The sequence below is a fragment of the Neomonachus schauinslandi genome, chromosome 2 (genome assembly GCF_002201575.2).
Source record: "Neomonachus schauinslandi chromosome 2, ASM220157v2, whole genome shotgun sequence".
NCBI classification, from domain to species: domain Eukaryota; kingdom Metazoa; phylum Chordata; class Mammalia; order Carnivora; family Phocidae; genus Neomonachus; species Neomonachus schauinslandi.
This window is the reverse complement of record NC_058404.1, coordinates 73,860,477-73,887,474: the sequence shown is the minus strand read 5'-3', so window position 1 is coordinate 73,887,474 and position 26,998 is coordinate 73,860,477. Positions and strand designations below refer to the sequence as shown.

At 37.7% G+C, this 26,998-nt stretch overlaps 1 protein-coding gene across 2 annotated transcripts in view; it reads left to right on the top strand.

Annotated features, from left to right (window-relative positions):
- MND1 (meiotic nuclear divisions 1) overlaps positions 1-26,998 on the top strand; it is a 61,505-nt gene that overhangs the window by 19,264 nt on the left and 15,243 nt on the right. For both annotated transcript variants that reach the window (XM_044912598.1, XM_021698936.2), the window contains exons 4-5: positions 22,755-22,829; positions 25,421-25,535. In XM_044912598.1, coding sequence (XP_044768533.1) covers positions 22,755-22,829; positions 25,421-25,535 — 190 coding nt within the window. The remainder of the gene's footprint in view (positions 1-22,754; positions 22,830-25,420; positions 25,536-26,998) is intronic.

Genomic DNA, 26,998 nt, shown 5'->3' with positions numbered 1-26,998 from the left:
GCAGCAAGTCTATGTAGCAATTTTTAACTGATGTTTTAAAATTTAATTAAGGGGTCAGAATTATGGAAATCACACCTTTTTAAAAAAAATTATTTTGCTCTCCTAAGGTCTTCCATAGTTCTTTATCTAAGTTCTGATTTGCAACCCATTTATTACTAGTGGAAGGTAGTCTAGGGGGCACATTTTCTAGGACTAGGCTTGTGTTAAGCATTGCATTTTGAAATCCACGCTAAGCTGGATTTCAGACACAGTGTATTGATTTGGGAGACACTAACAGATTCTCTTATGATTTAAAGATTTATTTTTTTAAACTAGTTTTTAGAAATGAGTATATAGAATTATTTATTGCCAAAACCGAGTGAATAAAGAGTAGGTCCACTAATGGGCCAAGTGGACAACTTTGAAATGTTTTTAAATAAAAATAAGCATTATTTCTATTGAAACTCATTCAGTTCAGTAAATGTTTAGCAAATGCTTGCTGTGGCAGGCATTGGAACTGATGAGAGGGACATAATGATAAATTAGGTAGTTCCTGTCCCCAGGACCTCACAGTCTAGTGAGGAGACACACACGTCCACAGATCATTGCAGGGTGGTGTGATATGTGTTATACTGAAGAAGATGGTAGTACAAAAGGGGGTGAAAGTTAATTCTGCTGAGGATAGCCTTTGCAGTTAAGGAAGGAGACATTTAAGTTGGTTCTGAAAAGAATCATGGGAGCTCATAAGGGTCTTGAGGGTGAAGGGCATAGTGGGTAACAGAGATGTTAAGGCAGTGGCTTAAGAGAGTAGACTCCAGAAACAGATTCTTTAGAGTCAAATCCAACTTCTTCCATTTACTAGAAATCTCTTTTGCCTCTCTTTTCTCATATGCAAAATGTTCCAGGGTAGTTGTGACAATCAACTGTGTTATATATAACTGCTTACAACAATGACTAATACATAGAAATGTGCTTTTTTTTTTTTTAATGTAAACTCTACGCCCAGCATGGGGCTTGAACTCATGACCTGAGATCAAGAGTAGAATGCTCTACAGATTCAGCCAGCCAGGTGCCCCAATATATACTAATGCTTTAGCTTTTGTAATTTTATGCAAAGACCAGGTGTGTATAGAACTATCTAATGTGTGATAGGATCTTTTTTTTTTTGAAGTTTTTTTTTGTTTTTTGTTTTTTTGTTTTTTAAAGATTTTATTTATTTATTCATGAGAGACAGAGAGAGAGAGAGAGAGGCAGAGGGAGAAGCAGGCTCCCAAGGAGCAGGGAGCCCGATGTGGGACTCGATCCCAGGACCCTGGGATCATGACCTGAGCCGAAGGCAGACGCTTAACCATCTGAGCCACCCAGGCGCCCTTGTTTTTTTTTTTTAAGTAATCTCTACACCCAACGTGGTGCTCGAATTTACAACCCTGGGATTAAGAGTCGCATGATCTAGTGACTGAGCCAGTCAGGTACCTCACGTATGAGGTGGTGTTCTGTACTCTTGTCCTGTACTGCTCCATTTTGAGTAAGGGATGAATGAACTATAGCTGGATTGGTAGGCAGATGCTGATAATAAAGGACTCTTTCTCACTTGAAGGATTTTGAGTAGGGAAATGAGATAATCAGAGCCTTATTTTATTTTAAAGATTTTATTTATTTATTAGAGAAAGAGAGCATGAGCTGGGGGGAGGGGCCAAGGGAGAGAGACAAGCAGACCCCCTGCTGAACAGGGAGCCCCTGACTCTGACTCCGGGCTTCATCTCAGGACCCTGAAATGACCTGCGCCGAAGGCAGCTGCTTAACTGGCTGAGCTATCCAGGCGCCCCTCAGAGCCTTATTTTAGAAAGATGGTTCTGTTGGCAGTACAGAGGATAAGTAGGAATGTCTACTGTAAAATTGTTCAGCTAAGAGATGATGAAGTCCTGAAATAAGACACTGGCTCTAGGGTTGAGGAAAATAGACAGACTGGGGAGAAGTTTAAGAGTGAGTCTGTAGTCATGAGCAGTGTACACTTTGAGTCCATAAAGTTCAGATTTTTTAAAAAGAGTAATTTTTATCTAAATATAGATTTCCCCTTTGTTGCTTGTCTTTGTGTGTGGGTGAAAGCATGCTGTCTGTCTATATTCTCTGAAAGTCAGGTTCAGGTAGCATAAGTGATGACAATGATAATGTTTTTGAGTGAAAATATATACAAGATCCTTACATAGCCAATATAAATGCTCAGGTTACAAACTCACATGGGCAAAAATTAAACCTAATTTCAAATTTGAGCCTAGTCCGCCTGGTAGTAAAAAACGAAGTCACCTGAGGGATTTTTCAGTAAACTCAATGAACTGAGATAAATTCAGCCAGTTTGGATTCTTCCCTCCCCAGTGGCCCACTTTCTCTTTGGGGTGAACATCTGTATTCTGGCTTACATAGGAATGGTTTGGGAAGAAGCGTCTGGTCCTTAGCATTTATCCAGGCTGGCATCACCTGAAATACCAGTGTTCCTTAGTCTCTGCTTTGCAGCTGTATCTCCTACTCAGGTTAGTACACCCTTGCTTTTTCTTGAACATGGGCACCCTCACTCCCAGCGAGGTCTCCCAGACCACTCTGGATCTGTAAGAATGAGATGGAGCAGCTCCAGGCCCACCATGCTCCAGATAACACAGGCAAGAGTGCTTCTTCGCACCTCCTGTGCCCTGATGGTGTGGACAACAGCGGTAGGTAGGGCAGGGTTATCAGAAATCCTCACCAGCGTCTAACTTTTGCTTGCTTCCCAGACTCTCTTCCTCCTCTCCTACTTTTCGTTGGTCATTTGGGAGGACAGAGCAGGACTGGTCCTGGCCGGTCTTAGAGTTTTCTGACTTACTCCTCGACTTTGAATTCTGAAAATACAAAAAACAAAAAAAATCTCATGGTTCCCCTTTGCTATTATTGAAGTTTTTTCATGCTCCATTAGAGCATTTATCACACTTGTCATATTTATACATCTCTCTCATATTAAGTGTGTGGCTCAAACTAAGAGACTTTTTTTTTTTTAAATCTTTAACTTCTCTCCTCCAAACCTAACACGAAGCCTGATAGAAAGTAGGCATTAAACCATTTGAACAAATGAAGGAACACATCATACAACTGATCAGCTTCTAAACCATGTTCTTACTAGCTTTAAAGTTTTCTAGGATGTTTGATAAAGATTACTTTTGTCTGCAAGTAATTGAATATCTGACTAAAAGTGGCTGAAATGGAAGTTTATTTTTCTCACATACGGTCCGGAGGTGGGTGTCTCTTAATCTTCATCAGTGATGTGGTGGTATCAGAGTCGGCATCGTTGGGATCCTCTTGGCCTTTCCATCACGGTCAGGAGATGACTGCCCCAGTTCCTTTTGTCATAGCTGACGAATGGTATGGAAGAGGGGAAAGGGAAGTTGCTGGAATGGCTGTCTCTCTTAGCGGGAAAACAAAAGCTTTCCCAGAAGCTCTCCTGTAGACTTTTATTTAATTTTTATAGGTTGAAGTAGTGTCACCCTGCTGCTTCTAGCTCTAGAGGAAACTGGGAGTGGAACTGGGAAAGGGAGGAAGGAGGTTGGAGGTGGACTAGATGAGTCAGTAAGCCAAGAAGAGGCTTGGCGGCAGGCATAGTAATATAAAGAGGACATTATTTTATGGGAGTATAAAGTTCTATAACTGTAGCATAATTGATCAGATAGTAGTGTTTAATGATAATGTAGTCCATTCTCTATGAATACCTGAGTTATACCGAAAACACTCTGCTTTACCTTTGTTTTTTTTTTCCCCCCTTTAGGTTGCAGTAGTGATGCTGGGCTATAGCGTTATAATCAACAAATGATATTCATGTTTTGATGTTTCCTTAAAATATGGAAATACTTGACCATTTTCTTGTTGTATAATCTTTTTTTTTTTTGCTAGTTTTGCTTACAAATACATTTTCACTGGTGTATGTTTATACTTCTATAAATATTGTCTGCTTGAGATTTTTCCTTTTTTTTTTTTTTTAAGATTTTATTTATTTGTCAGAGAGAGAGAGAGAGAAGGAGCACAAGCAGGGGGAGTGGGAGAGGGAGAAGCAGGCTCCCTGCTGAGCAGGGAGCCCAATGTGGGACTCGATCCCAGGACCCTGGGATCATGACCTGAGCCAAAGGCAGTCACTTAACCGACTGAGCCACCCAGGCATCCGACATTTTTCCACTTTTTTAAATGCCAGAGGTTCTTATTTATTTCAGTAATTTTGGTTTCTGCTGCATTGAAATGTTCGTGACCAAAGATACCATTTTATTTTAATATGTTGTTTCAAAAGATTAATCTTAGCTAAGTGTATGCTATATAGCTCAAAAAATAGTTTGTTTTTGAGGATACCTCATTTGAAATTGTTCTGGATATTTTTTAGTAGTATTTAAAATGTTGACAGATGTAACATATGATACCCAAAGGGACAGGATTCTCTTTGGAAAGCATCGATTTTGATGTCCAGGTGACTTGGATTCAGCTAGCAATATTGCCATTTACTACCTAGTCAAAATCACCTACTCTCTCTGGATTTCCATTTCTTATTCCATAAAATGGCACTAGTAAAACCTCCAGTGAGATCATGTATGTACTATATCCCCTACAGGGCCTGGCTTGCCAGAGGCCCTCATTGATAGCTAGTATAACAGGTAAGTGACTCTTGACAGCAGAGAGTACAGGGAGACTGGCTCATTGCATTTGTAGTTTGTTGCTTTTGTCATTGTTTTTAAACACATGAAGGCAGAAAAATGACAAAGGAAGGTAATAAAAATTGTTTTGGGGTGATATTAACTTGCATTAATATTATCAAGTTATGTTCAGTTCGTTAAAATGTTAGTTTTGTAGAAGTCGGTGCAACTTTCTATCAGTAAAATTTATATTTATCTCTCTCTTGTAAAGCCTTCTCCTCCCTCTTTGTTAATGAGGAAAGAAGAGTAATTCCATTGTTTTCCTGTAGTAAGCCAGAAGATCGTCACCTAATGGCATAATCACCTTATAAACTTCAATAATGTTCCAAAATGGACTTCTTTTAGGAAGTAAAATCCTGAGAAGTAATATATCAAAATCAAGCTGGTTTTACTCATTGGAAGTTCTGTCTTTATTGTATTAATCATATTCTCTTCATAAGATGTTCAATAAGGAATAAAGTGCAGCCGGAGAAATTTTAATAATTCCGTTCTTGATTTATCATTTTTAGTATCTCTTCCAGGTAAGAAGAGACTTTGATTTTTGTGGAATTCGGTTTCTTTAAGCTCACGTTATGTCAACAAGGTAAATAGTTGGCAACTTTTTATTTCTGCTCTTTAATAAGCTAAATTACAAAGCTACCTAACATTTGTAATTCTTAAATAAAATTCAGTCTTTCAGGAGTTTTGATATTGCATTCTACTTGATGGAGAAGATTGAGAGCATCAGGTCTTAGCTTCCCCAACTTTCACACATGGAGATGTTCATTTATTGTTCATGTCTCACATCCCTTCTTTCTTCACCAAGGCCATCTGTGCTTGAGCATACCTATAGCAAGTCTGTATGTTCTCCATTGGCTTCCTCCTTACCAGCTTTCTCTTCCTGTGCTGGACTTTTCCAATATCTGGATATGAAATATCCTCAGATATGGTGCTGAAAAATCTTCACCACCCCTTCCAGCAGACTCACTTTCTCTCTGTCACTGTGATTCATCTGTTCACTCATCCAAGGAGTATTTATTGAGCTTCTACTCTGGGCCAGGCACTGTTTTGGGTGCTTGGGACATGTGTCGGTGAGCAAAACAGACAAAGATTCCTGCCTTTGTGGAACTCACTTTCTGGTAGAGGGAGACAGACATCAAACAATAAACATAATTACGATGCAGACTGTGTATTGTATGAATAGGTGGTGGGTATATGAAAAAAAATGAAAAGTAGTACTAGAGTTGGGGGGCAGGAGGCAGATTTAAAATCAGTGGTCAGACCTTGTTGAGAAAGCAAAATTGGAAGGAGAGGGAGTTAACTTGTGAATATCTTGGGGAGGAACAGAGAGAGACCTATCTGGACAGAGAAAACAGCCAGGGCAAAGGCCTTAAGAACACAGTAAATTTACAAAAGGCCATTGTGACTAGAGTAGAATGACTGAAATGGACTAGTAGGAACTTAGGTCAGAGAGCTAAAGGGGGACGATGGCCAGGCCGTGGAAGGCCGTCCACCCTGTTGCACATCTTTTACCCTAAGTGAAATGGGGAGCCATTCAGTCCTTCAGCAAGTTTTGGTGCTCTTGCTCTGTAGTGTGACACCATGCTAACCATGTCCTTGCGGATTCGTATTTCAGTCCAGAAACTAGACCGTAAATAAACTGCACGTTAACATGTTCAGCAAAAGAGAAATGAGCAGGAACTCTTCCACGATGGCGGACAGGGAGCAAACTCTTTTTTTTTTTTTAAAGATTTTATTATTTGACAGAGAGAGACACAGCGAGAGAGGGAACACAAGCAGGGGGAGTGGGAGAGGGAGAAGCAGGCTTCCCGCTGAGCAGGGATCCCAGTGCGGGGCTCCATCCCAGGACCCTGGGATCATGACCTGAGCTGAAGGCAGTCGCTTAACCAACTGAGCCACCCAGGCGCCCGGGAGCAAACCCTTAATTTATTAGGCCTGCTGCCTCAGTTTTTACTCCTGGATTTCACTGCTTCTGGTGCCAATAAATGCTTTCAGGGCCTTTCTGCTGGCTTGCTCTCTCTTCATAACCTCTTCCTTCTACCACTTCTGACGAGGTTGGCTGCCTTGTGGAGCTCCTTACTCCTGATAATTAAAATTATTCTGGCCATTCCACAGTAATCCCCCCTTGTCAGCAGTCTTGCTCTCCACGGTGTCCGAGCCTCATTTTTGAAGAACTATCATTTAAGACTCCATTCATGGGACTTTAGCCTAGGTAGTCTCTGTCTTAAGATATATGTTTTCTGTGCAGTTTTTTGAAATAGGGAAAAATAACTCAAATTCAGGCAACTACCTTGACAAACTAGGGATCCCTAGGCTGGTCCCCGGCGTACTCTCCTCAGTCCCTCTCCCTTCTTGCTCCGCGCATTCTTCTTGGGAAATCTCATCTACTCCTGTGACTTCCATTGCCACCCACATACCTTTGATTCCCCAGTTTTTGTCTCCTGCCTATACCTCTGCACTGAGCTCCACACTTGTATGTTCAGCTACCAGCTAGACCTCTCTCCTTGAATGGCTGACAGGCAAATCACAGTCGTACGTTCATGGTTCAGTTCATTACCCAAACCTGCTTCTGTGTCTTCTAGACTCTGGAACTACTGTCTACTTAGTCACCCAAACCAAGTAGTTATCGTAGGGGTTTTTTTCTTCCTTTCCTTCACATCCAGCTCATGCTAAACCTCAGTTGATTCTACACACTGATATCTCTCAAATGTCCCCCTTTGTCTCCAGCCCTACTGCCACTGTTTTGGCTTAGGTTCTCATTATCTCTGGCCCAGAATTTTGAATTATTGTCTTCACCGGTCTCCCTGTCTCCAGTCTTCACTTTCTTCTATCTGCTATAGTAGTTATTTTTAATGTCCTTTGGATGTTTTCCCACTCTTGAATAATAAAGTCCAGATTCCTCAGCCTGGCTTTAAGGCTCTCTCTAATCTAGCTCCTGCCACTGGCCAATCTAATAACCTGCTGTTACCCCTTCGCTAGCCCTACAGACTAGTTATACTGAGTTGTGTACAGCTTCCTAAGTGCTACTCATGTTATATCTTTGTGTTTTTACATGCTGTGCCTGGCTGGCTCTTTTTACCAGTGCAGCTAACAAACTCCAACTTGCCCATTAGCCAGAGACATATATCCATTAAGACCCACCTCAAGAATCTTTCCTGAGTTTTTATCCCCTCCTCCTCAACAGTTTAGAACTTCTTTGTGCTTTGACCATCTCATATATATTTCTTTTATAGAGCGAAGTCTTTATGTGCCTTATTTCCACAGCAGACGTTCTTTGAGGGCAGAGATATCTTAATCATGTTTTTTCCCCAGCATGGAATGCAATTACTGAGACATGTAGAGACATAATAAATGTTGCTGAGTGAAAGCATAAATCAATACAGCTCTGTTTAGTTTCAGTCCCAACTATTGTGTTCTTGGTCTAGGAGCCTTCCTCCTTGGCCTGTAGTTTTTCTTTGTCTTCCAGTCTACAACATATAGCAGTAAAGATGATTTCCACTAAGTAGTCATGATTATAGTAATCTCATGGGGTGGGGGGAGGAATTCAGCCTTGGAAATATCATATATATATGAATGATTAAGCATGAATTTTAAACTCCATTTTTTACCACCACTTCACCTGGATTATAGTTTGCTGGACACTAGCTCAGCATTACCCAAAGTAATTCTGTGGAATGGATATATAATAGGTGTTAGTTACAAGGAAAGTTCTATAATCAAAAGTATTGGGGGATCCTGGATTAATAAAGATAAACTAGTTTGAGTTCTCAGATCCTATAATATGCTGGTATATACATTGTGAATCTTACTTGACCCATTTTCTTTCTTTCTTTTCTTTTTTTTTAAGATTATTATTTGAGAGAGAGAAAGCACGAGCAGGGAAAGAGGCAGAGGGAGAGGGACAAGCAGACTCCCCGCCAAGCGGGGAGCCTGACAAGGGGCTCAATTCCAGGACCCTCAGATCACGATCTGAGCCGAAGTCACGCTTAACTGACTGAGCCACCCAGGTGCCCCTTACTTGACCCATTTTCATGAGTGATTAATGTTCCATGGAACACACTTTGGGAAATGCTGCCCAACATTATGGTTTTTTAATAAACATGAATCAGGATATTTTCAGCCACAAATAACCGAAAAGTAGATCCAAATTGGGTTAAATAAAAGGAGTTCTCATATAAGAAGTTTGGAGGTGGGCTTTGTCAGCATTGGTTAATCTAACCACAGATTGATGACTGGCTTCTCTGCCATTTTTTTGCTTTCCCTTTCTGGACGCAGTAGCTACTACAGCTTCTATGTCATGGAAGACATAGATTTTTGTTGTACAATTTGTTTTGTTGTACAATTGCTTCTTGTACATCTATTTTTTTCCAGGAAGAAAATCCCAGAATGCCCCCCTTTCCCAGCTAGGCTTTTCTTTATGTCTCATCGGCCAGCTTTGAGTTACATGCTCACGCTGGAAGGGTAAGCCATCATAATTCATCCTCTGCGACTGGGAGAGGACCCACTTCTCTCTGAGCACACTACTACTCCAATCTGAACAAAGCTGGAGTTCTGTGTACAAAGAAAGGCTGTAGAGAGGCAACTAACAGAGCCTGCAAAATTATATCTATGTGCACTTAGAAGTCATGTCTTTTACGTTGAATGTTCTTATTCTCCCCGTTGTCTCAGATAATCAAGAATAAATATACGTTTGATGAGATTGAGTGACTAAAAAATTGGGAGCGTGTGAGGATATAAACTAAGTATTTTTGTTGGTGAAGAATTTAAACTAATAATTACAATGGGTAATATTACAGCTGTGAAACTTGCGTGACTTTATGCTCAGAATTCAGAGATTTTTGATAGGACTTACAATTTCACAAATTTCTCTTTTATACTTGTTTGCGTATATTTTCTTTTGTAGTAGGTAGCTTTAGACTAGGCTTTTTAAACTTTCCTTCAGGAATTATTTTCCTTTGCTATTGGGGCCAGAAGCCTAACTCTAGAGCTATAGAATTCCCTGTACTCTTCTGTGCTTCATGTGAATTACAGGTTTGTGACCTCCATTGTTCACTCATAGCTATCTTCTCCCTAAATCAGCCAACCTGGAAAAGATTTACTCCACAAAAAAACTGAGCCTACAATTTTGATGTCATGCCACCAGGTGGTGGCAGTGTCAAGATATAAGAATATATATATTAATTTCTTGAGATAGCCCTAATTTCAATTAGTTTGGCCTGTCTTACCCGAAAAAAACATCAATATTTTGGGCGCCTGGGTGGCTCAGTTGGTTAAGCGACTGCCTTCGGCTCAGGTCATGATCCTGGAGTCCCGGGATCGAGTCCCGCATCGGGCTCCCTGCTCGGCAGGGAGTCTGCTTCGTCCTCTGACCCTATCCCCTCTCATGTGTTCTCTCTCTCATTCTCTCTCTCTCAAATAAATAAATAAAATCTTTAAAAAAAAAATCAATATTTTATACAGTTTAATGTTTCAATATTTATAATGTCTGTGGCTGCTTTATGTATTTAGAAGTTTCACAAAAATAGCCCTATTAGTTGGCTGTTTTTTGTTTGTTTAAAGTATGGTTCTTACTTGACCAAAGGGTATGGTTCAAACTTCTAGGCCTGTATTTCAACAGATTCAAACATAGGGCTTTGTTCAGGCTCCCTAGTATTTATATTTATTTGTAACTGTAAATTTCCTACACTACAACTCTGAAAAATAGGTTTAGATTAGATGCAAAACAACCTCAATTTTAAATTTTGTTAATTATCACCTTTTATTTTTTTAAAGATTTTATTTATTTGAGAGAGAGAGCGTGCAAAAGCAGGGGGTGGGGGGTCAGTGGGAGAGAATCTCAAGCAGACTCCACACCAAGCATAGAATCTGACATGGGGCTCGATCCAAGGACCCTGAGATCATGATCTGAGCTGAAACCAAGAATTGGACACTCAACCGACTGAGCCACCCAGGCGCCCCTAATTATTATATTTTTAAAAGCCATATCTCTCCTTTCAATAATTTCTAACACTTAAACTTGCTGCAAATCTTAGTTTGGTTGACTATTCACGACTCTTGAGTTAGTTTACCATCTGAATGTGTTGGGTTGCTCTCTCTACTCTGCTAAAGCTAATTTGGCTATGGAAGAGAAGGGTTTAGGTTGCCTTTTTAATCCTTCAAAATCCAAGTTCTTGTGAATCTTTCCACTATAAATAAGGCAGAAATAGAAAAAGAAGAATGGGCTTTATTTTCTTAAAAAGATAAAAACCTTTATGAGCAGGTCCTCTAATCACTGACTTTCTCAACACTGTTGTCTCTTTATGACTTGTTCTTTGGCTTTGTAAATTTAATGTGGAGTTTATTATAACATGACCTAAATAGAAATTTAAAGCTTTGAAGTCTATTTAAATTAAATAGAACTTTGAGCTTAAACTCTTGAACTGATGTTTCTCAGCAAGTAATATGTTGTATTTTAGATTGGTGGCTTCTAATGAAACTAAATTACTTAAAGAAACTAAGTAAGTTATTGGATCAAAACATTCTAAATAGCATTTCAGCAACATTTTTATTAACAGTTTTAATAGTGGAAATCTTAATTCTTACAAGTATTCAGAAATGGTTAGAGTAAAATGTGGGCATATTATTTCCCAGTGCTCTTGAAAAGCAGTAAGAAAATAACCAATTCCTTATGTAAAAATAATTTTGCTGATTTTACCATCTATGTAGATCTATTGGTTGATTCTGTCAATTATTATATAAAAGTATGGAATTGGCCAGCAGTCCTGGAGTATGTTAGGTATGAGTGTTCCCATGGGCTACATGTGAGCCAAAGTCAAAAGGTGAGAGACCAAGAGGCCACTGGAGCTATGTTCAATTCTGTCCAGAGAGCACTGGAACCTAGCATAAGGTCTGTGTGGAATGAACCTCTGAAAAAGCAGACTGGAAGGGAGTGAGGGGCAAGCAGGAGAAGGGAGATGGTGAGTGGTGGACTGTTGTGTAGCCCTCAGAGGAATAGAATATATCTTCTGCATTGTGGGGATTATAGATAGGGGGACGCGACAGGGAAGCCTACAAAGAACCCAGGAGTGTAGCCATGCAAGGGTTTGGCTTTAACATCTGTCAGGCCCAGAGAGCACTGAGGCATCTTAGCAACAGTACCTAGTCTATGCTATTTTCTATCCCCTTTACCTATTTTCTCTCCCCTTCTCCAGGCCTTGGTAGGGGTGGGGGACTGCAGAAACTGCAGTCAGTGGACTGGAGAGAGAACAGAAATTCTAGTCTGGGAAAGAAAAGAGGACATTGTGCTTCTTCTAGCAAAAGACCGACTGGCAGCCAGCTGTGGCTGAAAAGGGAAATCTTACCTTTAAATCAAGATTGAAAGTATTGATTATTTTGTTAGACATTGTAATTTCTGAATCAAGGCTTTGCTTGACAACTTAAAATAATTGTAGATATTAAAGAGTCATCAGGGAAGTCATGGACTCCCACCTCTTCATCTAGTGGCAGAGAAGTACTTCCCTCATTGAACTGTTTTTAAAATGGCAGTTGGGGGCAGAAATTAAGTTGCTTTTATGATTTTACCCCATGAGTACAGTGCAAAATAAGTATAGGTTATTTTTTAATACAAAAATATTAATAATGCAAATCTCATCTTTATACCTAATTCTAAGTCTCCCCTTGATTAAAAAAAAAAAAAATTCACCCACTAAAGAAACAAGTATGTCATTCCAGATAATTTTAGGCTTGCCCTTCCAAGTGGATTTTGGGTTTCCTTCTCAAGCAGATGAGTTTCTTAATAGAGATTCCCTATCTAGGAGATATTATTTTCTTTTCTTTTTTTAAAAATTTTTTTATTAACATATATTATTTGTTTCAGAGGTACGGGTCTGTGATTCATCAGTCTTACACAATTCACAGTGCTCACCAGAGCACATACCCTCCCCAATGTCCATCACCCAGCCACCCCATCCTTCCCACCCCCTTCCACTCCAGCAACCCTCAGTTTGTTTCCTGAGATTAAGAGTCTCTTATGGTTTGTCTCCCTCTCCGGTTTAATCTTGTTTCATTTTTCCCTCCCTTCCCCTATGATCCTGTTTTGTTTCTTAAATTCCTCATATCAGTGAGATCATATGATAATTGTCTTTCTCTGATTAACTTATTTCGCCTAGCATAATACCTTCTAGTTCTATCCACGTCATTGCAAATGGCAAGATTTTGGTTTTTTTCGATGGCTGCATAATATTCCATCGTATGTATGTATGTGTGTGTATACACACACACACACCCCACATCTTTATCCATTCATCTGTTGATGGACATCTAGGCTCTTTCCATAGTATGGCTATTGTGGACATTGCTGCTATAAACACTGGGGTGCACGTGCCCCTTCGGATCACTACATTTGTATCTTTGGGGTAAATATCCAGTAGTGCAATTGCTGGATCATAGGGTAGCTCTACTTTCAACTTTTTGAGGAACATCCATACTGTTTTCCAAAGTGGCTACACCAGCTTGCATTCCCACCAACAGTGTAGGAGGGTTCTCCTTCCTCCACATCCTCACCAACATCTGTCGTTTTCTAGGAGATATTCTTGCCCACAGTGCTGATAGGCGTAGTAATTCCCATTTATTTTCACTATTCACTGGGGTCCTCTTAAAAGGAAGAGCGGATGTTGGTAGACAGTAACCTCTGCTGCATAGCCCTCATCTCTGAGTTTGTCATATTAGAACCCAGTTCTCATGTCGGAAGAGTCTAACCCTCCATAACTTTGTATCTGACTTGCTTCACTTCGTCAGTTGGATTTTGCATGTCTTTGGCTTTCAAAATATCTGAGTGACTTTTAGTTGGATTCTAACTATAGTCACAACTTCTAAGTAGTTTCACTACACTATAAGGCTTCTGTTGGACTTTCTTTATCTTCCATGTCTCTTAACTACTTTTTAATTTTTTTATCACTTCCTAGAAATCAAAAATAGTTCATTTTCAGATAGTTCAATTTCAAATAGTTCATTTCCAAATTGTCTTGCTTTTTCCTTCTTATAATTTCTTTAGTTTTCCATTTCTCCTTTTATTAATCTTGCTGAACATACATACTCCTGACATTTGTAATTGAAAGAATGCTTATTTCCTGTTTGTTGTGTACTGCTCTGACTCTGATAGTTCATTTCTTCACATTGTAATTTTGATTGTTGTGATCTCATCTTCAGCAGGTATATTATGTATGAGAGTTTGAGTTTTGGGGTTCTCAAGTATGCGCTTACTGAGTGGCTTCACTTTCCCTTTGTGTTGCTTTCTTAATGCGATCCTCACTGTTAGTTCCTGTGTCCATTATTTAAGATTTCTGGTGTACTTTTCTCATTTCCAGGTTCTTAGTGAGCTGCACAGGTTGGGTTGCTGGAAATGTGATCTCCCTGTTAAATGGAGTATTAATTTGCTAGCTTCACAGAGTGTTATTTTTTTAATGAGCACTATCTTATTGCTTAAGGAGAAACAGTTCAAAAATATTCAACAGTCAGTGCTCACTACATGCCTTGAGTTATTTGTTACTATAATTAGTGAAAAGGTTCAAGCCAATATTATTATAACTGTGTATATAGTGGGCACTTCATAAAAGCTTATTGAATGAAGAACCTTCCTGGCTTATGTTACTTTATTCTGCCCACTCTTGTTCCTTGAGACTTAGTTCTATAACCCAATATAGAGGAATAAGAATGTTTTAAATCTGATATCTTCCAGAATAATTCACAGCATTCATTGCTAGCCAGCAGTAAATGAAACAGACTATTATTAAAGCTTTACCTGTTGTAATAGTTAAAATGTTTACCATGGTAATGGCAGAAAACCCAAATTTATTTGGCATAAATGATAAGGGTGGAATTGACTTAATGAGTCATTTAAATTTTTTCAAAAGTAGAGCATACTTCAGGCATCATTTAATCAAGATTGTGACTCTGTTTCTCTGCATTTATCTTGGCTTTGACTTTTGTGTGATACCCATGTCCTGAAGTTGGCTTTCTAGACTGTTGTGAGATGGCTGCCAGCAGTGATTTGGGCTGTTTGCTTCCTTGTAGCCTTGGAGTTTAGAATCCGGAGGGCAGGAGAGACTTGTTTCCCATAACCATTAAAAAAAAGACTGACTTCATTCTGATTCAGTAACACTTGAAATCAACTACTGTGGCAAAGAACATTCCATACAGTGATAGACTTAGGCAAGAGGTCATTGGCTGTCCCTCAGTAGCACCCAAAATAATATTAAACCCTAACAAGAAATGGGCAAGACATACATGAAGAAAACTACAAAACTCTACTGAAGGACATGAAAGAGCTCTTTAAAAAATGGAGCAATATATTCACGAATGAGGAAACTATAAAAATGTCAATTTATGTCTATATAGCTAATGTGGTAACTAAAATCCCATTGGATTATTATGGATGATTCTCAAGTTCATGTGGTAGAGAAATTGTAAGAAGGATCAAGAAAGTATTAAAGAACAGTGAGGTGGGATTCTACCTTTTAGATATCAAAACAAATATATTGCTATAGTAATGATATCTGCTACTTGTGTAAGGGTAGACAAACATAAGTAGAGCAATAAAAAGCCATAAACAGGCTTATGTATACTTGTTTACTTTATGACAAAGATTCTGTACATCTTTATCAGTTCAGTAGAGAAAGGACAGACTGTTGAATGAGTTACAGGGATAATTGGATATCCATTGAAATGAATTGAATTTAGGGCCCTACCTCACATCATTTCCAAAATAAACCAGAGGCCTTTTACAAAGTGAAAGATCAAAAGAATACTCTACAAATAATAGAAGGAAATTATTTGTACAATATTAGTTTGAGAGGCTTTTCGATGCAAGACACACTATCTGGAAGCCAAAAGATAGCTGATTTGCCTAAAAAAATGAAAACTTGTACGTTGAAAGACAACATTAAAAGTCAAACGTATATAACCAAATGATTACCATCTATCACATAGTTCCTAAAAATATTTAAGAAAAGGGTAAAGTGGGGTGCCTGGGTGGCTCAGTCAGTTAAGCGTCTGTCTTTGGCTCAGGTCATGATCCCAGGGTCCTGGGATTGAGCCCCGTATTGGGCTCCCTGCTCAGTAGGGAGCCTGCCTCTTCCTCTGCCCACCCTCCCCCTGCTTATGTTCTCTCTCTCTCTCTCTCTCCCTCTGTCAAATAAATAAATAAAATCTTTCAAAAAAAAGGGGTAAATAATGTAATAAAATAATGGTCAAAGGGTATTAAGTCATTGAAAAAATACATATGATCAGTAGATAAATGAAAAGATGCTAAATCTTGATAATCAAAGACATGCAAATTAAAACAGTAATGGAATGTCATTTTCAGCCATCAGATTATCAATCTTTTAAACTAACAGTAACCACTATGGGGAAACCTGCAGGGAGTAAGCCTGTTATATACTATCAGTGAAGGTCAAAGACTAAAGTCAAAGTTAAACATTTACTTCACACATGTTATAAAAGAAAAAGCTATAGATAACAAATGTTGAAGAAACTGAAACCTTGTGCATTGCTGGTGGGAATGTAAAATGGTGAAGCTATTGTGGAAAACAGCCTAGTAGTTCCTCAAAAAGTTAAACATGGAGTGACCATATGATCCAGCAATACCACTTTGAAGTATATGCCCAAAAGAATTGAAAGCAAGGAAGGGACTCAGATACTTGTACACCAGTGTCCATAGCAGCATTATTCTCAATAGCTAAAATGTGGAAAGAACCCAAAGATCCATCAACAGATGAATAGGTAAACAAAATGCAATATATACATAGAATGAAATATTTGTTATTCAGCCTTAAAAAGGAATGAAATTCTGACATGCTACAACATGGATGAACCTTGAATACATTTTGCTAAGTGAAATAAGACAGACAAAAAAGGACAAATACTGTGTGATTCCACTTAAATGAGGTACTTAGAATGGGCAAATTCATAGAGACAGAAGGTAAAGTAGAGGTTACAAGGGGCTGCATGGAGAGGAGAACGGGGAGTTATTCTTTAATGGGTGTAAAGTTTCTGTTTGAGGTGATGAAAAATTCTGGACATGGGTAATGGTGATGGTTGCTCAACATTGTGAATTTACTTCTACCCCTGAATTATATACTTAAAATGGTTAAGATGTTTAAATTTTGGGGCGCCTGGGTGGCTCAGTCGTTAAGCATTTGCCTTCGGCTCAGGTCATGATCCCAGGGTCCTGGGATCAAGCCCCACATCGGGCTCCCTGCTCTGCGGGAAGCCTGCTTCTCCCTCTCCCACTCCCCCTGCTTGTGTTCCCTCTCTTGCTGTGTCTCTCTCTGTCAAATAAATAAATAAAATCTTTAAAAAAAAAAAAAGATGTTTAAATTTTATGTGTATTTTCCACAATAAAAAGTGCCAAAAAAAGTTATATGTTTATGTCTTGAGCCAGCAATTTTGCTTATACTATACATTACAGAAAGTCTTGTACGCGTGCACGGAGATCTATGTCAAATGACGGGAGTGTTGGAGGCTTGCTGTAATGAAAAATAGGACATTAATAAAATAGCTATTGATAATAGAATAATAAACTAATAGTATGTAGACAGTAGAAAAAGAATGAACACATCACCAAATGCTGGTGAGGATGTGGGGCAATAGGAATTCTCATTCATTGCTCTTGGGAATGCAAAATGGTACAGCCACTTTGGAGGAGAGTTTGGCAGCTTCTTATAAAACTAATCAGACTCTTATGATCCAGCAATTGCACTCTTTGAGATTAACCCAAATGAGTGGAAAACGTACATACATGTCAATGCTTATAGTATCTTTATTCATAATTGCCTAAATTTGAAAGCGACCAGGGTGTCATTCAGTATGTAAATGCGTAAATAAGCTATGGTACATTCAGACAATGGACTATTACTCAGTGATTAAAAGAAATGAGGTATCAAGCCATGAAAAGACATGGAGGAGCCTAAATGCATATTACTAAATGAAAGAAGCCTGTCTAAAAAGATTACATAATGTGTGAATCCAACTACATGACATTCTGGAAAGACAAAACTATATAGACATTAAAAGGATCACTGGTTGCCAGAGGTTGGCAGGAGGCAGGGATAAATAGGCAGAGCACAGAAGATGTGAAGGATAGTGAAAATACTCTGTATAGATATCATACCGATGAATACATATCATTATGCATTTGTCACAACCATAGAATGTACAACACAAAGAGTGAGTCTTAATGTAAACAATGGACTTTGGGTGATAATGATGTGTCAATGAAGGTTCAATGGACCACTCTGGGGGAGGTTAAAAATGGGAGGTTTCATCTGAAAATGAAACTGGTTCTTGTGTCTGTGGGGCAGTTTCCAAGTAACCCCCTGTGCCTTCCATCCAATTTTGCTATGAACCTAAAAGTGCTCTGAAAAAATCTATTAAAAAAAATTAGGAGCACCCGGGTGGCTCAGTTGGTTAAGCATCTGACTCTTGATTTTGGCTCAGGTCATGATCTCAGGGTCATGGAATTGAACCCTGCGTGGGGGTCTGTGCTCAGAAGTTTGCTTGAGAATCTCTCTCTCCCTCCCTCTGCCCCTCCCCCCGCTTGTGTGCACGTGCTCGCTCTCTAAAATAAAAAAAAAAAAAACGAAGTAGGGATGCCTGGGTGGCTCATTCGGCTAAGCATCTGACTGGCAGGGGTCATGATCTCGGGGGGTCCTGGGATGGAGCCCCGCTTTGGGCTCCGCGCTCAGCAGGGTTTCTGCTTGTTCCTCTGTCCCTCCCCGCTCATGTGTGTGCTCTCTCTTTTTCTCAAATGAATAAATAAAATCTTTAAAAAAATTAAGTAGGGCGCCTGGGTGGCTCAGTTGGTTAAGCGACTGCCTTCGGCTCAGGTCATGATCCTGGAGTCCCTGGATCGAGTCCCGCATCGGGCTCCCTGCTCGGCAGGGAGCCTGCTTCTGCCTCTGACCCTCCCCCCTCTGATGTGCTCTCTCTCTCTCATTCTCTCTGTCTCAAATAAATAAAATCTTTAAAAAAAAAAAAATTAAGTAGACCTATGTATATATGTTGACATGGAAATTTCACTAAAAACAGCAAGTTACAGAACATAACAAAGTATAAACCTATATGTGTTTGAAATATTCTTTATATTGACCTATATCTGAAAATAAAGCAAAGGAATGGGACAAGAAGGATGCCCACTAGACTTTACAGGGGTCACCTGTGGAGAGGGGATTCTGGGGATGGTGCAGAAGTGGGGAGCAAAAAGTCACTTTGTTTAAATGCTTCTGCATTGTTTGAGTCTTTTAAAATAAAAATCATTTCTTGAAAATACATTCAAATATTGCTTATAATGGGAAAATAATTTTCTAAATAATAGTGGCATATGCTTATTATATAGAAAGTTTAATAGTATGTTCCACAATAGAGAGGTAATCATTTTTAAAATTTTGTGCATTTTCTTGCATTTTTTTTGTCATAGACTCTCAAATGTATTGACAGTTTTGTTTCCAGCTTTTAAAAAACTCTATTCTGTATTTCATAGTGTCATTAAAAATTCTTCCCAAACATTTCCTTTGGCTACATAATTGTGGCACATTCATACCATGAAATATTGATTTAACATTTCTCTATTGTTAAGGCAATTACATGGCTCCCATCTTTATATATAAATGTCTTTACACTGTTCAGTTTCCTTTATTACTGATGCCTAAATGAAATATCACCTTAAGTGAATTTTAAAGTTGTAGGTACCCTAACAAGATTTTTTAAATATATAAAATATTAAAGTAAATGATACTGCTCTTTTTTTTTTTTTAAGGAGCAACGAGACATAGAACCTATTTTTCCCCAACATACTGTATTTGAATTTTGATAAAGCAGTAGACTCATCTGGTTTTTCTTGCTGTTACCTCTTTTCCGCATTCCCTGTTGCCTGACATTCTTTCCCACCTATGAAAACTTCTATATTCCTTCCCTAATGCTTTGAAATCTTTTTATTTCTTAAAAGGAGCAAATCAGAATTCCAATGTAGGCAGCTTGAATCAGTCTTTCTGTTCTTATGAATAGGCAGTTCCTCCAGGCAGTGAATTAGCTCTTTAGAAAACACCCTGAGTGTCTGTATAGGTGGTCTGGAATGCATTAAAGAGAGGCATTGTGTCAGATCCTCAAATCTAAGATGAAATCCTCTTCTTACTAATTATGAGTCGTTTTTGTTGTTGGTATTGTTTGTTCTGAATCACTGGGTTTTACAAAATTTTTTTAGTGAAAGTTGGAAATGGATTTGGTATAGTATATAGTTGGCTCTTGTCTTACTTATGGAAATGTATATAGAGTGTTCTTCAAAGGAATTTTATGATGAATACCTTTCTGGAATATAGTATATCACTCATTTTTCTATTTTTGTAAATGCCGACTTTTGTATTTCTTTTAGTGACAGAATTATTAAGATTTTGTTTTGTTTTCTTTCTAGTTCAGGCTACAATACTTAGCAGTAATTCATTTTTGCTGATGAACTAGATAATATTCTCCCATATATTAATATCTTGTGTATTGTAGTTGGGTTGTTATTTTAACAAAACAGGTTTTTGTTAAGATCAGTAGTTCTCAAAAATGTGGTGCCCCCAAACCAGAAGCATCAGCATCACCCATCACCTGGGAGCATGTTAAAATGCAGATTATTAGGTTCTACTTCAGACCTCCTATTCAGAAACTGGGAAGTTGTAACCCAGCAACCTGTGTCTTAATAAGCCCTTCGGGTGATTCTCATATATGCTAAAGTTTGAGGACTGGTTTAGGTAATATCTATATGGTGGCTAAAAATACCAGCTCTTATCACTTGAAAGCCTGGGTTTGGTTTAATTCCAGGGTATGTGTTAAGAACTATAGCAATATTGCTTCTAAGAGATATGTAGATGAAGAGCTGTTAGTAAGGGCTGCCTTACAAGAGTTGGTTTCATTGTTTCCGGTAGTTGAGATTTTAAGAACAGAGTACCAAGAATCCTTCACCATGGAGCTGAACCAAGTTGCTTCAGTACTTAGGATAGATGGCAGAAGCTTCTTATTTGATCACATCATTTAAGTTGTGCCTTCCTCCATTACCAACATACTTAAAATGACAAATCATGAAATCACTTTTTTTTTTTTTTTAAAGATTTTATTTATATGACAGAGAGAGACAGCGAGAACAGGAACACAAGCAGGGGGAGTGGGAGAGGGAGAAGCAGGCCTCCCGCTGAGCAGGGAGCCTGATGTGGGACTCGATTCCAGGACCCTGGGATCATGACCTGAGCCGAAGGCAGACGCTTAACGACTGAGCCACCCAGGCGCCCCATGAAATCACTTTTAAAGTAGATATTATTTTCAAAGTTAAGGAATTCCTGAATTAGCTCTCTTTCAAATGCTTTTAAGTTATAAATAACTACAAACAGACATACAGTATCTGGAAGACACTTCATTAATGTAATTAAGATATATATCCGTTATTTATTGGCTTATTTTTGTACAATTATTAACTATTTGGATAACATCTACTTATCTGGTTATTTTAAGAACATTTTTAATGGCAATATGTTATGCTAATAGGTATATGTATTTTTTCACTGGAAGATTATCTATTCCTGAATTTAAATGTCACATGCATTTATTAATTATTTCAGGTGAATCCTGCAGGGTGGAATATTAACTTTTTAAACATGGTGTTATTTTATAAATGGAAACCCTTGTTTTAAAGAACCAGATCTCCTTGTTAAATTTAGGACTTTAAAGCTTTATTTTGGCTCCTAAATGTATAGCAGATTTTTTTTTTTTTTTTTTAACTTAGGAAGATAATTACTCTCAGAAGAGGTATAACTGGTTTGGTGGTGGTGTCTTCTTGGCATCACAGATGGATCTTGTTCATGCTATGGATTAGAATCAGTGACTAGATGAACCATTACAGGAAAGCTGACAATGTTTCCTTTATGCATACTGAGAAATGGAAGATTTCCTAAAGCCAGGGTAAAGCTACTAAGTTTTTGAAGATACCGTTTGTGATTTTTAATCTATGACACATAATAAGCACTATTTACCCTCTACATATAAGTAGGTCTTATTGTAAAAGGTCAGCTTCTTATAATCAGCTTAAAGAAATCATTCATCCAATTATTAATTATTTTCTAAATGTTTGTAACTCAAGAGTGAGGGAGGAGTAAAATATATTTTAAGGAGGCTCTTACCCAATCATATGAGTCTGAAATTTCTAACTAGCAAAAGATGTGGTAGAGAATTTAATATTGGGAATATTTATTTAGTCATGGACCAGGTGCGATTAATAAAAATGAGAAGACGGGGAAGCGATGTTTTGAAATTAACCAGTCCTTTTTGGGGTGGGCTCAGCCACATGCTAACGGATATTCTATATTTATGGTCTCTTTATGCTGGTATTATTTGATCCATTTCCACATACAACTTACTACTTTCTAAGCTTAGTATAATACTTGAACTGATCACTTTTAAAGTATGTAAAACATGCATAAAATCAGCAACAGCTCATAGATTTTTTTTCTTCTTTAAGAATTTAGTATATCAAGTATGTAATTCCTCATAACGTACCTGATTTAAGAATGATAAGTGATGCATTCATTTTTGACTCTATGTTAGTGAAACAGGCCATAATACTACAAGTCTATAAGAAACAGTCCAGGGTGTTTTCAAAAGACTTTAGGCAGAAGTGAAATGAAATTTGAAGGAAGAATTTATGTAAAGCATTTTTTTTGAATTTTCAAATTCAATTTCTAACTAAATAATATACCTCAAGTTACTTGGCATGGAATTGGGGGACCTGATAAATAAAGATTGCAGAAAAGATTGAAAGCATATTATTCACTTTTCTGACTGGATAAGAGGAAATATTTTTGAACCTTTTTTTTTTTTTTTTCATTCCGCCCTCATGATTCATGGTACTTGGTTTTCTTCAAATTAGAGAAGTTAGTTCCTGTTGTAGTCTTTGACTTGTTTGTTACACTGACCTGGGGCTAAAAACAAATCTCATTTTGACTTCTTGACTCATAAACTTCATGTTAAGCAAGTTTGTCTTAGAAAGCCATTTTATTTGTTTTAATTTTCTAGTTATCTGAGGGAAACCAAAAGCACACAAATCTACAGAAGAGCATTGAGAAAGCTAAAATTGGCCGACACGAAACGGTAAGTTTGTAGATTCTTTAATAATGTCAATTGTAAATAGAAGAGTAAGAACTTAGAGCTTCCTGTGAGGAGTGTACCATTCCTACAAGAAGAGAGGTGAGTACAGCAAAGGACATGAACATTGGACCTGGTAGGATTCACCAATTGTAAATCTAGGTTTATTTTTTATTATTGTATTCTATTGTATATGGCAGCATGGCATAGAAGCATAAACCCTGCAGCCAGACAGCCTGGGTTTGAAACTCTCCTAAATTCTCTGTTCTCAGTTATCCCAGTTGTAAAAATAGGGGATAAAATCTACCTCATTAGGTTATTATATGGATTAAACTAGCTAATATTTGCAAAGCACTCAGAAGAGTACCTGGTACAAGGTAAGCCCTTTATAAATGTTTATGTAAAATTTTAAGAGTCATGTTTTTTAAGTCTTGGCACAGAACAAATTGAAAACTATCAATATATTATCCTTGAGGCTTTGTAATATTTCTAAATTATTTAAATGAATACTGACTTATTTTATTTTAAAAAGTATTATGAAGTATTAGGGGTTTTTAAAAATCACTTTCTAGTTTCATCATTATCTCAAGTATGGATTTATGACATGAAAGAGTATTAAATATCTACATGCACCACCAAGCATTCCATCTAGGCCTCTATTTGTACCACTTAATTGTGAAAGAGACTCAAAAATAGTCACATTGTAGAAAAGGATACACCACAGGCTTACAGTGGCTTTTCAAAATTATTTCACATACCTTCTTTTATGTGAATACTTAGCAGTCACAGAGAAGAATTGGAGAATGGTAATTTTTGAAGAATATTTAAGGGAATGTAAGATCTGGGCATAATCTGAAGCTGTTATATTTCTTTAATTGACAGTAGCAATTACCATTTCTTTATTTGATCCTTTTTTTCTTCCTTAATGTTGGCAATAAATTGTAGGTGCACCTTCAACTAATATTCATGCCCAAAAGTTGTCTGCTAAGTGTTACCCAGTCCCCTGGATCCATTGCACCTGGGAAAAATCCTTGTGGGTGCTGCAGATCTCAGAGGAGTATAGTAGTTTAGAAAGGCTCCTGAGAAAGATGAACTCTTGTGTTCATCCTAAGCACACAAGTCAGGATTTTTCAGAAACACCTAGCCCCCATTTACTTGGCATTATTCATGGTGATGGTGTTGCTGCTGACGACGATGAAGAAGAAGAAATAGCTAACATACATAATCCGCTCTCTATGAGCCAGGCAAATACTATCCCAGAGCATTTTATATTCATTGAATCCTGCCAACAGTGCAAGGAGGTAGCCACTATTACTATCTCCATTTTTAATTCGAGTAACTAAAGGCACAATAAATTAACGTGGCAAAGATCTAGTAACAGTCTGAGATGTCTCCCAGTTCAGGGTGTCTGGAGAGTTATCATTGCCTTCACACAGATTCTTCACCATTTTGCTGCTTTTCTTTTTTCATTGTGGAGCATGTATAATTTGGCTGTGGATGGCAAATAATAACAATCTTATATTATCATTATTTTTAAATCTCTTCTGAGTTGTGCTAATACAGTATACACTGTAATCATGTGTGGTGGCTATTTACATTTAAATTAAAGTAAATGCAATTAAATTCGGTTTTTCAGTAACAATAGCCTTTTATCATATACTCAGTAGGTCCATGTGGCTAATGTTTCCTGCATTGGAGAACACAGATCTAGAATGTTTCTATCATTGTAGAGTTCTGTTGGACTATGCTGCTTCAGACCATGCTGCTCTGCATATGCATTCCCTTGTACAAATGCTAGTAAAGGAGCCTTTCTTCACTTTGGAACAAAAGAGAACAGTTAAAGGCAAAAGTCAAAAAATACAAGCACCAAAATATAAGCTAGCAAGGAACCTTACGTAGGTCCCATCAAGGCAACTTAAACTCTACTTGGCTTTGCTTCAGGCTTATCCTATGAATCTGTACCATAACCGTTCACACATACGAATTGAAAACTATGGCACTGTGACTTCTACCTGTTAGTGAGAACTATGGCTAGAAATTTCAAATGGTGTTTGTTGGATCCTTTTGTTTTAAAAGCTTTATTCTGGTTTACCTTTAAAGGAAAGTGATAGGAGGCCACTAGCAATAATTTGTTATTTCTGATATCTTTAAATATTTTTAAAGGCTAATCATCCTTAAAGGTTGAAAAATTATCTATCACACTTTTAAGGAAAATTGTATAATGATGATGTTGCCATAAAATATTATATATATTGACACAATCTTATGAAACTACCTAAGAGGCAGTATCTTTTCCTAACATTTGATAATCATCTAATAGATGATTTGATAATCATCTATTTATGAGCAGTCCATTCTACATATTAATTCCCATTCAACTAGTCAAAATATATGAAAGATGCTTGAGATTTCAGAGAAAATGAGAGTTGAGTTTGTTCTTATACTGTGAATATAGGTATGTGTATATATAATACTGTCCAAAAGCCTAGTGCACATTAGTTATGAGAAATAAAATGAAAACATTTACAAAATGTATAACCTTACAACATGTGGTATTTTGCTTGTCTTAATTGTACATAAAACTATTTTGAATGCAGGAAGAGCGAACCATGCTAGCAAAAGAACTTTCTTCACTTCGAGACCAAAGGGAACAGCTAAAGGCAGAAGTAGAAAAGTACAAAGAATGTGACCCACAAGTTGTGGAAGAAATACGTAAGTTCATATCACACTTGGAAGGTTTTTTAATTTTTTTTTTTTAATTTTTGGAGGGGGAGAGAGAGAGTGAGGGGAGGAGCAGAGAGAGAGAATCTCAAGCAGGCTCCATGTCCAGTGTGGAGCCAGTCACGGGGCTCAATCTCACAACCCTGAGATCATGACCTGAGTGAAAACCAAGAGTCGGATGCCAAACTGACTGAGCCACCCAGGTGCTCCCCCCCACCTTTTTTTTTTTTAATTAAAAAAAACTTTTTTTCTTGAGAGAGAGAGAATGCATGTGAGGGGAGGAGCAAAGAGAGAGAATCTCAAGGAGACTCAGACCTTGAAAGTTTTTAACTTTGTCAATGAAAGAGACTTTATACCTCTAGTTACCTGGGAACCATTTTTCATGTATATGAGAAAATCAAGCCATTAATAGTATTAATATTACATTAATATTTCCTTTAAAGAGTCTTAAAGCATTGAATAGTGATAACTTTGAAATTATAAGCATTTTAAGAAGAAGGAAGGTAGATAAGGTAGAAGGATAAAGACAGAAAATATAAGTTTACGGAAACTGAGGAGTCAGAGGAGTTAAGTTGCCCCAAGTACATTGACTCGAGAACGAAACCCACCATTATCTTCTAGGAAAGATAATACCAAAAATACGATTTTTCAAGTTACAGAAAATCAGTCTGTGCATTGACTTGCCTTTTGAATATACCAGTAATGTTTTCTCCTACTTTAAAACTAATCTCCAAAGCTTTATTTTGAATAATTTTTATATATTTATGTAAAGATAGAAATCTGAATATTTAAGGAAGTGAAAGTATATTATAAGGACACTGCATGTAATTGCTTAGGAAAATATGTATAACTTTCATCCCATTTTTCTGTCTTAGCCTGTCTTTTCATTTAGGGAACTTTACCTAGTGAAGCGTTTCAAAAAAAAAAAAAAAGAACTGATAGTATGTGATTGAAGGCTTTGAGAGAAATCGAAAATATTTGGTACTTTAAAATTAGCTTGAGAATAATTTGACTACAATTAAATTGTCCCTGATGGTAGTCTTTGCAATTAAAAAATATTTAAGCAGTTCAGTTGGTGCAATCTAAAGTTAAACTTAATTTTGGAGACAGGTCGCTGCTTTGCACATCTGCAGGAGGCATTAATCACGTACGTACGTGTAGTCCACAGTCTAGATGATGGTGTCTATTGGCCCTGGTTCTGCCGATTACCCAGGGCGATTTCAAAAAGAGGTGGGGGCAGAATAGCCTCTCTTCCCCTGAGCCAGTCATTTTCTGTAAATCAAGTACTTAGAGAGACATGTTCGCTCTTTCATGCTGCCCACAGATTAATTCATTTATCATCATCCTGCAGAATAAAGTGCTAGCCGAATCTGCTACAAAATGAACCACTTTAATCAGTCTTGAAGTTTTAACTAATATCAAATGACCCTCCTTGAACACAAGCACCTCAAAGC